This window comes from Vulpes lagopus, chromosome 10 (assembly GCF_018345385.1).
Source record: "Vulpes lagopus strain Blue_001 chromosome 10, ASM1834538v1, whole genome shotgun sequence".
Lineage (NCBI taxonomy): Eukaryota > Metazoa > Chordata > Mammalia > Carnivora > Canidae > Vulpes > Vulpes lagopus.
This window is the reverse complement of record NC_054833.1, coordinates 100417366-100434137: the sequence shown is the minus strand read 5'-3', so window position 1 is coordinate 100434137 and position 16772 is coordinate 100417366. Positions and strand designations below refer to the sequence as shown.

Genomic DNA, 16772 nt, shown 5'->3' with positions numbered 1-16772 from the left:
ACTGATCACTTCCTCCTTGCTTTGCTACCAGCAGCTCATTCTCTCAGTTCTTTTCCTGCCTCACAGAACTTCCTTCCTAGTTTCTTTGCTTGAATCCTCCTTATCTTCTAACTATTTATCAAAGTGACCTCCAACCTCTTTACCTCTCGTTTATCTACATATGTTCATTTTTTTAATAATAAATTTATTTTTAATTGGTGTTCAATTTGCCAACATACAGAATAACACCCAGTGCTCATCCCGTCAAGTGCCCCCCTCAGTGCCCCTCACCCATTCACTCCCACCCCCCGCCCTCCTCCCCTTCCACCTCCCCTAGTTCATTTCCCAGAGTTAGGAGTCTTCATGTTCTGTCTCCCTTTCTACATACATTCCTGTAGGTGATTTCATGGGATTTCTGATTTTAAGTACAGTTCATATGCTGACTACTCCCAAATCACAACTCCCCACATTTTCCAAGAGAACATTCTACAATGATGATAGGGTACTATAATCCCATGTTGCTTCACATGGTAGCCACAAGCCACATGTGGCTACTGAGCTCTGGCATACTACTAGGACTAAATAAACTTTACATTTAATTTACATCTAAACTTAAATAACCATATGTAGATAGAGGCTCCCCTGTTAGGCAGCAGAGCTGGAGATGAAACCCATCCTCTGAGGTCCAGATTCACACATTCAGCTGCCTAGGGAGTAGCTCTACTTGAATGTTGAAAAGGCCTATCATCATACAATATGGAACTCATGGCTCTCCTCTCTGTACTCTTCTCAATCCCACGTAATGGCAATTGTTCTTTCCAATTGTTCGGGCCAAAATAAAAAAGTTGGAAGCATCCTGATCTCCTTTTTCTCCCACTCTGCATCTGATCAATCAGGACACAGTTGTTCCGTGTACCTCCAATCTGATCCTGTCTCACTTTGTCTATCACTACTATTGCTTCTCTGGTCTGAGCTACCATCATCACCTCTTCTGATTTCCATGGTGAAGGTGCTCTAGGGCTGAGGAGGAGCCATATTCTCCAATAAAGGAGATAAGGCTGTACCATTTAGTATTATAAAAATCGCTTGCTGACAGTTACTTAAGGGATTACAAAGTGCCTTAGAACCCATGAAGGAACATCAAATGCTACTGTGAAATTTGGGGTGGGGGCAGGGGGAACAGATCACATGACTAACTGAAGAAGCTTTGTAAGAGCTGTCATTTCATTAATAAACTATCTTGGTGATGATTTCCACAAAGAAGCCACAAAACAACAGAGAATTTTTTCTTTGAGGATTTCTATTCCCTTATGAGGGGCAAACCTTTATACCGAGTTTCCCATTTTTCTTGCCTCACAGTTTAAACAAAAATATCTAAGGATCCTCTGAAGGGTAAAACTTTAATTTTAAAAAATTATTTAAATTCCGGTTAGTTAACATACAGTATAATATTAGTTTGAGGTGTACAATATAGTGACTCAGCACCTCCATACGGCACACAAGCGCACTCCTTCATCCCCATCACCTATTTCACTCCCCCTCCAGCCACGCATCCATCTCTCTTCTGGTAACGCTCCGTTTGTTCTCTATTTAAGACTCCATTTCTTAGTTTGTTCCCTGCCCCTGCCCCTCCTTGCTCATTTGTTTTGTATCTTAAATTACACTTATGAGTGAAATCATGTGGTATTTGTCTTTCTCAGACTGACTTATTTTGCTTAGCCTAAGACTTTCTAGCTCCATCCATGTCATTGCAAATAGCAAGATTTCATTCTTTTTGATGGCTAATATTCCTTTGTATGTATATGCCACATCTTTACCAATTCACTTGGACACTTGGGCTGTTTTCATAATTTGGCTATTGTAGATAATGCTGCTACAAATATTAGGGTTCACATATCCCTTTGAATTAGTATTTTTGTATTCTTTTGGCAAATGGTCCTGCAATTGCTGGATTGTAGGGTAGTCCTATTTTTAACTTTTGGAGAAACCTCCATACTGCTTTCCAGAGAGGCTGCACTGGTTTGTATTCCCACCAACAGTAGAGGGTTCTCTTTTCGCCACATCTTTGCCAATACCTGTTATTTCTTGTGTTGTTGATTTTAGCCATTCTGACAGGTGTGAAGTGACATCTTATGGTAGTTTTGATCTGTATTTTCCTGATGATTGGTGACATTGTGCATCTTTTCATATGTCTATTGGCCATCTATATGTTTTCTTTGGAGAGATGTCTGTTCATGTCTTCTGTTTTTTAATTGGATTATTTGGTTTTAGGGAGTTGAGTTTTATGAGTTTTTAAAATATGTTTTAGATTCTAACTCTTAATTCGATATATCATTTTCAAATAACATTTTCAAATATTTCCCATTCAGGAGGTCTTTTAGTTTTGTTGATAGTTTCCTTTGCTGTGCAGAAGTTTTATATTTTGATGTAGTCCCAATGGTTTATTTTTGCTTTTGTTTCTCTTGCTTCAGGAGACATATCTAGAAAGCAATTGCTACGGGTAACATCAAAGAAGTTACTGCCTATGTTCCTTTCTAGGATTTTTATGGTTTCAGGTCTTCTCACATTTAGGTCTTTAATCCATTTTGAATTGATTTTTGGGTATTGTATAAGGAAGCAGTACAGTTTCATTTTTTTTGCATGTTGTGTCCAGTTTTCCCAACACCGTTTGTTGAAGAGATGGTCTTTTTCTTCTTGGATATTCTTTCCGACTTCACCAAAGATTAATTCACCATGTAATTGTGGATTCATTTCTGTTTTTTTTTAAATTTTATTGGAGTTCAATTTGCCACCATATAGCATAACACCCAGTGCTCAACCCATCAAGCGCCCCCCTCAGTGCCTGTCACCCAGTCACCCCAACCCCCCGCCCACCTCCCCTTCCACCACCCCTTGTTCGTTTCCCAGAGTTAGGAGTCTCTCAAGTTCTGTCTCCCTTTCTGATATTTCCCAACATTTCTTTTCTCTTCCTTTATATTCCCTTTCACTATTATTTATATTCCCCAAATGAATGAGACCATATAATGTTTGTCCTTCTCTGATTGACTTACTTCATTCAGCATGCTACCTATTCTGCTCCATTCATCTACGTGTCTATTTCTTTTGTTTTAATTTTTATTTATTTATGATAGTCATACAGAGAGAGAGAGAGAGAGGCAGAGACACAGGCAGAGGGAGAAGCAGGCTCCATGCACCAGGAGCCTGATGTGGGATTCGATCCCGGGTCTCCTGGATCGCGCCCTAGGCCAAAGGCAGGCGCCAAACTGCTGCGCCACCCAGGGATCCCTACGTGTCTATTTCTGTGCCAGTACCATAGAATTTTGTTTGTTATAGTTTTATAATATAACTTGAAGTCCAGAATTGTGATGCTTCCAGCTTTGCTTTTTTCAAGATTGCTTTGGCTATTCGGGGTCTTTCCATACAAATTTGTACATTCCGTACACATTTTAGGATTGTTTAATCAAGCTCTGTGAAAAATGCTGTTGGTATTTTAGCAAAGATTGCTTTAAATGTGTGGATTGCTTTGGGTAGTATAGACATTTAAACAATATTCTTCCAATCTACGAGCAGGGAATGTCTTTCCACTTCTTTCTGTCATCTTCAATTTCTTTCATCAGTGCTTTAATAGTTTTTAAAGTATAGTCTTTTACCTCTTTGGTTAGGTTTATTTCTTATTATTTTTGGTGCAATTATAAATGGAACTGATTGCTTAATTTCTCTTTCTACTGCTTCATTATTGGTATATAGAAATGCAACAGATTTCTGTACATTGGTTCTATATCTTGTGACTTTACTGAATTCATGTATCAGTTCCAGCAGTTTTTTTGGTGGATTCTTTAGGGTTTTCTATATAGAGTGTCATGTCACCTGTGAATAGTGAAAGTTTTACTTCTTTCTTGTTGGTGTAGGAGCCTTTTAATTCTTTTTGTTGTCTGATTGCTGTGGCTAGGACATGCAGTACTATGCTGAGTAACAGTGGTGAGAGTGGACATCCCTGTCTTGTCTAGACCATACAGGAAAAGCTCTGTTCTTCCCTCACTGAGGATATTAGCTGTGGGTTTTTCAAATATGGCTAATTAGTATGTTGAGTCATGTTCCCTCTAAACCTACTTTGTTGAAGGTTTTTACCATGAATAGATGTTGTACTTTGTCAAATGCTTTTCAACGTCTGTTGAAATTATCTAATGGTTCCTATCCTTTCTCTTATTAATGTGATGTATCATGTTGATTGATTTGCAAATATTGAACCACTCTTGCAACCCAGGAATAGATCCCACTTGATCATGGCAAATGATTTTTTTAAATGTATTGTTGGATTTGGTTTGCTAGTTTTGTGGAGGATTTTTGTATCTACCTATCAGAGACAGTGGCCTGTAGTTCTCTATTTTAGTGGGATCTTTATCTAGTTTTGGTACCATGGTAATGCTGGCCTCATAGAATGAATTTGGAAGTTTTCCTTCCTTTTCACTTTTTTTGAAATAGATTGAGAAGGATAAGTATTAACCTGAAGAGTAACATTCTTGAGCTAAAACTTAAAACAGCAGTAAAGATTTGATTCCAAGGGGGCTACTAATCCACTTTATATTATCAAAGTACTAAGTTTACTCAGCCAGCCAAAGCAAGAAGAGAAATAACTTACACAATTTATTACAAATATTCACAACATTATATGAATGTATTCATATAATATATGGCACACAGGACACATCATTTATATTTTGTTTGAGGAACACATTAATACATTCAGTGAATGCATAAATTAATAAAAGATTCTCAGCACTAAAAGTCAAATGACTTAAGGCTTGAGTAAATTGTCTATGTTGCTGTAAATTCACATGCAGAGTCGTGTGTGCCATCACGTAGACTGAAAGACAATATTTGTATAAACCAGCAAAGTTGACTTAAGTGTCTAACATCAGCTTATAAAGGCCTCTGGAAGACAGTAATTATTTAAATAAATAGATATCAAGGCCAAGTATATAAAAGATGAGTACTTGCCAATTATATTATTTGCTTCTCAATGATAATTAAGGTATTCTCTGCCTTTTTCTTTATCCTGTATTGAGAAGAAAAATGACCAAGAACAGACTACATAGCAATCATCTTGCCTCTCACTGTTTGATGCGGCAAATAGTCAATCCTTTGGTAACAGTGTGTCCGCCAAGCTAATAGAATCTCTGTTAGTCACTCTTTCATCCTATTCTCAAAAGAGAGGACTGTCTTTAAAAAACAAAAAAATCAATCCTAAAGAATGGCTACAGAAATTGTAGGGCCTGATACAAAATGAAAACGCAAAAAAATCAAAAAAAAAAAAAAATGAAAACGCAAGACCTCTTGTTTAAGAAACATTACTGGGGCACCTGAGTGGCTTAGTTGATTAAAGGTCTGGTTTCGGCTCTGGTCATGATCTCGGGGTCCTGGGATGGAGCCCCTCATCAGGCTCCCTGCCTGGCAGGAGTCTGCTTCTCCCTCTGCCCCTCCCCCTCTCTCAAATAAATAAAGTATTTTTAAAAATTATTAAGACTTTCAAGTTAGTGACAGCAGAGCAGTAAACCAGAGTCCTACTGAGCATGAGGCTTTGCAGACTTTGCCAGTCCCACATCCACAAGGCCAGCTTCATCTGATCTCTAAGGTTGTCACCTGTACCGGTCTTAAGACACAATTTTAGATTTTCCAAGTTCTCAAGTTCTAAATGACCCTGTGGTTCTAAACTTGATGTCACCCACCCTTCCCATATGGGGACTATAGCCTCTGGTGAGGTGGGCTTGCCCCTAAGTGCCTCAGTATGACCCTGGCCATCCCTTTGATCACAGGCTGTCCCACCCAAACCTGGAGAGCACAAGCATGATGCGTGATAACCACACAGCCGAGACTCCAGCTGCCCCCATGAATGCTGGGCAACACGTCTGGAAACATCCGGAATAAGGGGTGATTTAGAACATGATAGTCCCTGCCACTCACATCTATTTTAAAGCATTTGCAGCAACCTTGTCAAAAGCAGTCAATAACTGTTCTCAGCACTAGTGGAGAACGCAGATGCCCTCCAGGTCACGGGAATGCCCCCCACCCTCCGTCAGTGGCAGAAATTCACAATAACTGTTTCAGAGCCACCCCACGCTGCATGTCAGACTGTACGGCGAGCTGGTAAATGCACAAATTTAGAAAGACCGCCAGTGATTCAGTCTACTTAACTGGACTTAGTCCAGAGAATTTTCCAGCCAACTGGCACTGGGTCTCTAATTTACAGCTGGCAAGCAACCTCCTTAACTACTTCCAGGTCCTCAGTAGAACTGTTTAATGTCTACCTTTAACACACGAACCACCTGACTTCAGACACAACATTCAGCAGCTTTGACCGCAGGGTGCAGAGTTATAAAATTTACAGCTTCTTAAGTTGGAAAACCACAGACGGGCTGGACTCTACCAACTGCCCTCTGAGGGAAGGGGGTTTGGTTTTTGCCTAGGGCATAGGAAGTTAAAACAAAGGACACGTTGAGTAATCTTGGTAAACATCTTTCTTTTGCTCCCACTTTTAATATTTAATGTTAAAACTATGAATGCCTTCAACCAGTGTTGCATTTTTTCCATTTAAGGCCTTTTATGATTTTAATTTTAATTTTTTAAAGATTAATTTATTTTTTTGAGAGAGAGCACATGCACACGGACGTGGCGGAGAGGGGCAAAGGGAGAGGATCCCAAGCAGATTCTGAGCTGCATGTGGAGCCCCATGTGGGGCTCGATCTCATCACCTGAGCAGAAATTAAGAGTCCCAAGCTCAATGGACTGAGCCACCCAGGGGCCCCCTCATTTAAGGCGCTTTGAAAAAAAAAAAAAGTCCTAATTCTCCCATGTAAATCAGAGTTACAGAGAGGCTTTAAAGACTGGCTTTTTAATTAATACAAGCTAGAAAGCTTGTTTCTTGTCCTCAATAATGCATTTGACTGCTTTGAAATAACAGCAATGCTTATGCACTTATTGCATGCCAAAGTACTGTATGTGCATCGTCTCACTTAAAGTTGGTAACAATAGCACGTATCATGAGGAAGGCTGAGTGCTACTCATACCCCAGTCCTGTAGCTGAATAGACCAATTCCAGGGGCACGGGCCCAGTTAAGTGGCAACACTGGGACTCAGGTCTCTGACACTGACTCCAACTTGACATCTTCTCTCTTACAACACTCTTCCCCAAACTCTGAAACACAATGTCCGGGACCGCACTTTAAAATTCTGAACACTGGGACGCCCGGGTGGCTCAGTGGTTGAGCACCCGCCTTCAGCTCAGGTCGTGATCCCGGGATCCTGGGTTCAGGTCCCGCATCAGGCTCCCCGCAGGGAGCCTGCTTCTCCTTCTGCCTGTGTCTCTGCCTCTGTGTATGTGTGTCTCTCATGAATAAATAAATAAAATCTTTTTAAAAAATCAAACAGAAGCTCTGGACCCTGTACGAGCCGCTGGAAAGACTGTCTCCCGGGGATTCAGCGGCTCGCTGGAGCGTGTGCCTGCTGCTTGGGGCTCACACCTGGAACCTGTATTTCCCGAACGGGCCAAGGGCTGGGTTGAGCCTCCACAACTTCTCATCCCCTGAGTCCGTCTTCTCCTGTGTTCATTTGGATGTTTTACCCAGTTGCTCTCGTGATGACTGAGATCCGACCCGCTTTATAGGTTGGCCCTTCTGGATAAACTGAGACTCGCACAGGACATTACAGGCCGGGCGACGCTCAGGGAAGGGACAGCTTTGGGCGGCGTGCTGTCACCTTTTGCTAAGGCCCTGCGATTCCTGGAAGCCCCCGTGATGTCGCAGCTCCGCCAGTGGTCTTTGCCTTCTCGATTGCTTCCAGGCTGGAAGAACACGACCAGGTGTCACCAGGGCTCTGGTGCGATAGGAAGCAGCACGGACTCTGCTGGGGATGGGCCGCGCACCTATTAGGCGCCTTCAAAGGTGTGGGCGGACACGCGAGCCTGGCTCCACTTCTCGCTCACCCGCCGGCCTGCCTCCGAGTCTAATGATCAGAAATAAATAGTGTGCTCCGGCCGTCACGGAAGCATTTGCCATGAATTAACCAGAGGCCACACTTCAAATAGCGAATGGCAGCCTCTAGACGAATGATGTGGCATCAAAAAAGCGCCTCTGAATCGTCCTCCGGAGTCTGAGGTTTGCATCATCTGTTCCGAATTACTTCCCCATTATTGCTTTGCCTCTTGTGTTTTGGGTCCTTGCTCAGGCCAGCGACTTGGCTGCCTCCCCCCGCTCGCCCCCCTGCCCCGACCTGGTCCGGGCACAAGAGCTGGAGGGGGAGGTCGAGGGGCGCAGGCCACTGTGTCCCCGATCGATCGTGTGCCCGCCGCCTGCTCCCCGCCGGCCCCATCATCACCTTGGGCCCAAGTGTGGACCAAGCTGTTTATTGCAGTTTTCCTTAGAGGTCTCTCTCTGCCCTGGCTTGTGGCGAAGCGACTTCTCATGCACTGGCATTGCCAAGGCTGCTGCCCTGCCGTCGGGGGCAGGACACTGAAATGCAGGAGGGCTTCCAAAGAGTTAAACACTCCCACGCTGCCTAACAGGGAGGAGGAAGTCCTCAACATAAAAGAGAGCTTTTCTTTTGAAGACGTCTTAAAAAAAGGAATGAATGCTGTAAAAACATAGGGGATCATATTTCGGTCTCCGAATGGCAACCATGGTATCCTGTCATCCTGAATCCTGTTTATCAGCTAGAGATGAAGTGACTTTACAATGAAACACTGGTGATGAATTTCCTCACCTTCCCTCTGACGGTATGCTGGTTTGACACAGAGTGTGAGTCAGTTGTTTGGGGTGTCAGAGACAGAGACACAGAGAGACTGAGGGATGGAGAAAGAGAAAATGAGGGAGACGGAGAAGAAGTGGTAGAAAGAGCCAGAAGGGAGGAGAGGAATAAGGGGGAGGGGAGAGGATGACAAGGAGAGAATGCATCAACTATCAAGTAGCAAAAAAGCTCACCTTTGGCTGCTTCTAAAAACTGTGTCACCTCTAAGGAGATTCCTTATCATGAAAAATAAATTCTGCGTGTTTATAAAAGATTAATTTGTTTGTTTTGGGAGGAGAGAGAGAGAGAGAGAGAGGTAGAGAGAGAGAATGAGTGCAGAGGGGAGGGGCAGAGGGAGAAGGAGACAGAGAATTCAAGCAGACTCCATGCTGAGTGGAACCTGATTCAGGGCTCTGAACCCACGACCTTGAGGCCATGACCTGAGCCGAAACCAAGAGCTGGACGCTTAACCAACAGAGCCCTCCAGGTGCCCCAATTTTTTTTTTAATTCTTGTCAAGGTCTCTTAAAACTGTACGTTAAACAGGCCTTTTACCCTGTGCTTGAACAAAGTACAAAGGGCGTGACCTTACGTTACCTATATCTCAACCTCAACATGGAAAAATATTAAGTTTTCAGCTATCCTCAAAAAAGCCCAACATATACCTGTGTATACTTCAAATTAAATGACCATTTTTTGATGAAAGCATGTGTAAATTTCAACTCTGATGGTCAGTTTTCACATTTCTGCCAGTTCAAAATCTAATTCCTTACATAACACACACACACACGCGCACACACACACACACACACACACACCCAATCTAGCTACGTGGGTATAGAAGTAACACATTTAGCTTCTCTCACGTTCCCAAACCCAATAAAATATACATTAGGTGGTGAGGTCCATACATAATATCCTAAAGACTTAACATACAAGCTGACTTTTCAATCCTTCTGATGACTAATGAGCGTACTGGTTCAATGATAAATTCTATAGATTTTATGCCAGATTTATGTTGTGGGGAATATGTTGAATAGAAGAAATATGTGGAAATTATCTAGTTTATAATAACTGTCTCTGTAGTGATCTCAGAAAGCATACGATTGCCAAATCAATATTGATTTTTTTTTATTGCTGGGGTACGTACATGTATGAATAGTTTTTCCCTGGGTGATGCAGAAATGTAATACAGGGTTCTGAAAATTAGCTCCTTTTCTTCAAGTCATTTACATGTATATGTACAAATGTACTTCAAAATAAAAACTTGATTGATGGACTTAAATAATGCCTTAAAAATTTAAGGCCTAAGACAATCATATAAATCCTTGATTACTCTTAGGAATTTCCCTTGGCCACCAAGGAAATCAATGCAGCCAGCTCTGTTTAAATTGACATCCACCTGTTGCAAATGTTGAAACATGTAGAGTCAAGGTTCCAAGAAGAATGAATGTTTGTAACAGAGACTGCATTTTAAATTGGGTGACTCAGTGATAGAAGTGAAGGTCTGTTTTCCATTTAGTTTAAACTGAGCTTCCCTATGAAGACATTCTATAAGGTTTTGACATGTAAAAAGAACCAGACGCAGAAGGCACTTCTTTTTGGTGTCAGGCCACAAGTTAACTGACAGCAGTCAATTATTCCCAGGATTGCATTACCCTTGCCTTGCACTAGGCTACACCCGGGGCGGTGGGGGGGGGGGGGGGGGTGAAAAGATCTGATAAAATCTACCACCCTGGGAGGGCAAGTTGCTACTCTCCCAAATTAAACTAAATCTGCTGTGAACAAAGTGGTCAGCAACTTCTTATGTGCAAATCATTCACTTTGGGAAAGGCAAGCATTTTAGGAAGCATATTGATTCCTCAAATGCAATTTAGGAGCTCAAATTTCAATCCTTTAAATGCTATTCATTCTACTGAACTTTCAACCATATACTTTGAGAACTAGTCCTAAGAGATGATGCAATCCAGTGGTTTTTAAAATGTGTATCACGGAAGTTCAGACCTCTTCAGAGGACTTCGGATTATGACCGTGGTTTGGGACTGAAGGGCTGGGATGTGAAAAGGAGAAGGCTGGCCTCTCGGCTTGTCACTCCTGACTTTGGTCAGAAGCTCTCCTTTCATTTGCTTTATTAATACTATTATTACTTGAGTAGTTGACACACAGGGTTATATTTGTTTCAGGTGTACAACGTAATGATTCAATAAGTTTTGGAGGCTACAAAGATGAGTACGTCCTCTTTCTGCAATTATGGGGTTTGGGGTGCTATAAAAGCACCTCAGGGTGCTGCCGTAGGATAGAGTGGAAGACATCAGTTTAGCCTCAAATGAGAAGATTGGGACCCAGAGAGTTTAAGTGGCTCATGCAAAGTGACATAGGGAATAGCAGAGCCAACCATTTGTATAGATGTTCCTTGTTCTAACCTATTTTGCTTCTAACAAGAATGGGATCCACATATAAAATTCACTCTTTACAGACTATAATGTTTTGGCAACATGATTTATGTCTTACCCACTTGTGCATCTCCAATGCCTCATACACGACTGGGCAAAAATTTCAGGTGCCCAATGAACGTTTGTTTAATTTTATTTTTACCAGACATGGAAGTGAACGGGAAAACTGCTTTGAAAGTAGCTATCTAGATCAAAACATACCACGGTGGTTGAAGATGGGAACTAGCTAAGATACTGGGAGGATCTGATTAATACATATGAAGGAGAGAAACATGATCTCCCCAATGCCATCCCCATGTATTTTGACAAACATACCCTTCTGCTGAATTTTACACTATAATAAGAACTTAGCGAACATTCAGAAATTTTAAGAGGCCAAGAGAGAAAGTGCTTTCTTTCACAGACTTATACTTTCTGTGGATGGAATAGCATTTTTCACTTTGGTAGGTTCCCACACTTTGATTCCAGCATCCCACAGGGCTATTAAAACACATTCAACATTTTTATATTGGAGTGAACATATTTTTGGCTCCCAAAGTATTCATTTTGGTTCAATCCATAGTTGTATGGAAAGGCACGTGAACTTTATTTAACTTCCTTTAAAGAATATAGCCGTGGATTACTTGGATACTTATATATAGTTTCATTTTAGAAAATGTACATTATTGCTTATTGTGATTTTAAGTTTTAAAAATCACCTTGTTCTTCTGATGTTGGAAAGGTATGAACATGTGATAAAAACTGAGAAGTTTCATGATGTCCTCCTCAGAGCAATAAAGTACAATTTATATATTAAAGTCATTAACCCAAATTCTTTTAAAAGATAAAACAGACATAATGCTAGGTTACTAGATTTGATTTTTCTTTTTTTTTTTTTATCTCCTAACATGGTTGCAACTTTTGAATGAAACTGTAACTCCTTTAAAAATACAAGCCAGGCATGTCCAATTAATCATACGAGTTTCCCTCTAGATTGTTTTCAGACAGGTCACATTCCTAAGATGTTAATTTAAGCTTTCATTCAACCTGTAGGTAGAAAGAGTCCATAAAGTACAATTCTTTACAACAGCTAAGCAAATGTGACCTTAATCCATTGTGGCAAAACTACGACCTTGTATTAGTAGATATTATTACAGTTCTTATTTTAGTCATATAGTAGTAAGAAACTGTTAAAAAATACATATCCGGTTGAACCCAGGGAAGACTTTATGTTTTTATAATTTTATTTGGATTTAGCCAAATAGTTCTCCTTACATTTTGACCTATTTTCAAGGAGGTGTCTGTATTAGCCAAATAGTTCTCCTTACATTTTGACCTATTTTCGTCTGTATTTGCAAGGAGACAGATGATGGACCTGGCCAATTTTGGAGAACTCCATCACTAACTGAGGTCCTCCTTCCATTCCTTAAAAATAGCTCCATCAGGAAAAATTTAGGACCTGGTGAGCACTCTAAAGGTTTAGTGTCAGTCAGGGCTACAAAATATGGATGAATGAGATAAGGATTTATGTTTAAATTAAGCAAAGCATAAAGAAAAATTCTTAGCTCCAGGCTGGTATAATGTTCAGTGACAATGTGTCAATTATTTGGTTAATTCGATCAACGCAAGGCCAGGGGGTATTTCAGGTCCTCAAGATGAAAGTAAGAGGGAACTCTGTTATTCTGCTCTGCTCTTTCCATCATTTCTTGTCTTTTTGTTGTGGTTTTCCTGCAGATAATATATGTTTAATGGCAAACCTGAAATTACAGACAGCATTGTGAAAATCTACTAGAAAGACTTTGTGTTTATGACCAAAACCAGAGAGAGAAACAACAAAAAGAGATAGCTTGTCGTGAAGTAGTAGAAAACCTATTTCTCCCCGGGAATGATTTGCACTTTGCTCTGATTGCCCGTGGCACAAGCCACGAGAGGCACCTAGCCCCACTTCCTGACTTAGGTTGTTCTGCAGCCACAGAACTCGGTTTGTGTACATTTGCTCAGAGATGGATCAAAGGCCTCTTGGCAGAACTAATGAAGTGTTGTTGCTCTAAAACGGATACCTTGCAAGCTAAATATACCCCTTGAAAGAAAATATGACATTCCTAAAGAGAAGGAAAAGATGTTTCCTGCTCAGATGCTTCATAGAAAAGAAATAGAACATCTGAAAAAAAAAAGTTTAAAAAATATCCAGAAATCTTGAATCAGAATTCCATTCCTGTGCGTTAGGTTTAATGAAGTAATTTCAGGGGCTGGATCCATGGAGCTCCCAATCACCCTTAGTCCAGTTGCTCTCTTTTAATGCTTTTATGTATTTGAGAGGGAGAGAGAGAGAGAATGAGCAGAGGGGTGGGGGAGAGGGAGAAGCAAACTCCCTGCTGAGCAGGGAGCCCAGCTCAGGGCTCGATCCCAGGACCCTGGAATCATGACCTGAGCCAAAAGCAGACACTTAACTGACTGAGCCCCCAGGCGCTCCTTTAGTCCAATTCGATTTGGAGTCCCTGCTCTCATCTCTGAAATGAAAGAGTTGAGACAGTTGGGAGAATCTTTCCTACCTACAGCTTCTCTCTGAGTAAGTGATGTGAGATATCTGAGTGACATCCCGCCACACAGACAGAGGAGACGGGACCTAATACCTCAAGTGACGAGACAATTTGGAGATGTAAATGGATTTAAACCATGGTCACCATCTAGAACTAAGGTTGCAAACTGAGATGTCTACTGGGGCCAGAAGTTCCCTGCTCTTAGGAAATGTCCAAATCTCTATTTTTGTTTAAGTAGGCTCCACATGCCCCACATGGAGCCCAATGTGGGGCTTGAACTCATGACCCCGAGACCAAGATCTGAGCTGAGATCAAGAGTCGGATGCATAACCCACTGAGCCACCCAAGTGCCCTTTGCCAAGGTTTTAAAAAATATATACGGGGCAAGTTCAGAAGGCAAAGGGATGTGAATGGTTACACGTTAGGTGCCGAGTACTTTGCAAGCATTGAACTTGCCTTAAATTCTCCCTAGGATAACCTGAACACTTAGCTGGTGCCGTCCACCCATTTTACAAATGTGGACATTAAGGGACATGGATGTTAAGGAACTTAACCCGATAGCTTGTTCAAGTTGCTTAGTTAGGAATCTGTCATCTTATTCATCCAAGGTGGACAACGTCTGACTTAGAATCCAAAGTGACATGTGACCATTTTTTTCCCAATGTTCTTCTACTCATCTTTCTTAGTAAATGTTTAAAGGCAGTGCCTTAAATAATAATAGTTAAATTAAGCTAATGTTTCCTTTATTTGAGAAGAGGGCAGCATGGACTAAGTATAGACATCCTACTTATGGATGGAGAGGTGCCTGGGTGGCTCAGTGGGTTAAGTGTCTGGCTCTTGATTTCAGCTCAGGTCATGATCTCAGGGTCATGGGATCAAGCCCCACGTCAGGCTGCACCGTGAGCGAGGAGTCTGCTTGGGATTGTCTCTCTTCCTCTGCCCCTCCCCAACCAGGCTGCCTTAAACACTTGTAGATGGAAAACATCCAGAGTCCTGTTCAGTTCTACTTTTCCCCCAGCTGTGAGTTAGGCCAGCCTCTGAACACTTCTCTCCATTTCATTGCTTATTTTTCTGGCAAGCCAGTGAGGTAGGCTTTCTATCCCAATTCTGTAGATGAGAAACTGAAATTCAGGAAGACCGCCTTGAGTGTCTGGTAATCTCAGCCCTCCGCAAGTTGTAGCCAGCGTGGCTTCTACACAGCCTGAAGCAAATCAACCACCTCTACAAGCAGACATCGGCCCCACTTTACAAACAAGGAAAATGAACGCATGATAATAGTTTGGCAGAGTCATCTGCAGATACACTGGCTGGTTATTATCCGTTCATTTTTCTCGTTTCGAAGGAAACAACAACCTGAACAAGTAAGGTGGATTGCTCTGATTAAAACTTTCTTGGCATTCAGGCAAGTGTTCTTTCTACTTTATCAGTCGATGTCCTGGGCCAGGTGACCCACGTGGTGAAGAGCCACTGTGGACCAGCCCAACAGCAGATGCAGACTATATGGAATTATCTAAAAATCAGTCCTACTTCATCCCTTAGTGTCATGGCAGTCAAGTGCCATGCTGAGAGGCTGGCATCCAAATGTAAAGATCAGGGCATTCTCTTGGAGACCCAGTGGGCTCCTGCCCTCTTCTCCCAAATGGAGATGCTGTCTCTTCCTCTTTGCACTTTGCAATTTTGCTTATTAGGAGACAAAGATGAATCAGAGGATAGGCGTTCTTCAAGCTAGCTCAGAGTGGGGCCATTGCTATAAACACAGCAAGACGCAGCGAGCACTCAACAAATGGAAGGGGCTCACCTCAAAGACCAGTGTCTCGTTGGTGGGTCCTGGTGCATACAGGCGTTCTGGGTGGTTGAAGGCGCGCTGGTATTCAAACACGGTCCCAGCAAAGGGGAACTCCCCAGGCCAGTCGATGCTCCAGCCCCCTGTGAGGTAATACTTCTGCCCCAGAGTTCTGACTGCAAGGTAACTGGAAGAGAGCTGTAGCTCCTGGATCTCGATGCTTCGGGCCCCCGCTGGAACGGTGACTACTGGATAATATTCTAAACAGGAAGGAGAGAACGGTGCTGTTTACCATGTTGTACACTGCAAAACGGGGCTGAGGACTCAGAGACATGGTGATGTCCATGTTTATTGGGGGGTGGGGGGTTGTTGAATAACCAATGGACATTAATTCCTACCCTATGAAGTGCAAATGATCAATTGTTCCATGTTCCCAGTGGAAGGAACACCAGAGAGAAAGGGTGTGTTCCTTTCCCAAGCACGTGTATGTGTGTGTGTGTGTGTGTGTGTGTGTGTGTGTGCGTAGAGGAGATACACTCTTCTCCTTCCCAGGACAATCAAGGCCACGCTACTCAAGAACGCTCTTTATCTTTAATCTACTTGGAGGAAACTCAGCACCATGGACCTCCATGGTGATAGTCATGAAACAGGGCTCCAGGTTTCCTTTTGCTCAGGATTCTTTTAGATACTTGCTTCGGATATTCACCTAACACTGTGAGCATGAACTGTGATTCATGTCCTAAACTGAGGATTTCAAAATCAGTTCTTCATTTAATGAAGGTGTGTGGGATACGGGACAAACCGTGAAGTAGAAAGGCGTTTGTGTGACATGTCTCAGAGCGGTAGGTGTTGACAGAACTCGTCACACTGAGAAATCGCCCAGCCTTCCTTGTTCTTGCAAGGTGACAAAGCCACCATCCTGTGTGTGTCAGGTGAGCCTGGAAACCCACTCGGCCATCTCCAGCTTGACTGACTCAAACTCGCTCAGCAGCAAAGTCAGAGCAATGAAAGGGCAGGCATTTCTTACCATTTGCTTTATGCTGGTTCAGGTACAGGCCTTTATAAAACTTGCAAGTCGAATTGTCCCCTTGGCAAACACCACACGCATCCAAAGCTGCTTTAGAGCCAAGTTCATGATCACATCCCACTGGCTGTGACAAAATTTTAGAAAAATAATAAGGTGAAAAAGATCAGAAAAGCCAGTGGCAAAGAATAACTAACTGGGTTTTAGTCTTCAGAACATTAGGAAGATCGTACAGCG

At 42.2% G+C, this 16772-nt stretch overlaps 1 protein-coding gene across 1 annotated transcript in view; it reads right to left on the bottom strand.

The window, feature by feature from the left end:
- Positions 1-16772, bottom strand: part of ADAMTS18 (ADAM metallopeptidase with thrombospondin type 1 motif 18) — a 135054-nt gene that overhangs the window by 23921 nt on the left and 94361 nt on the right. Inside the window, exons 15-16 of the mRNA XM_041772137.1 lie at positions 16539-16662; positions 15527-15771 (exon numbers count right to left, since the gene is read on the bottom strand). Coding sequence (XP_041628071.1) covers positions 15527-15771; positions 16539-16662 — 369 coding nt within the window. The remainder of the gene's footprint in view (positions 1-15526; positions 15772-16538; positions 16663-16772) is intronic.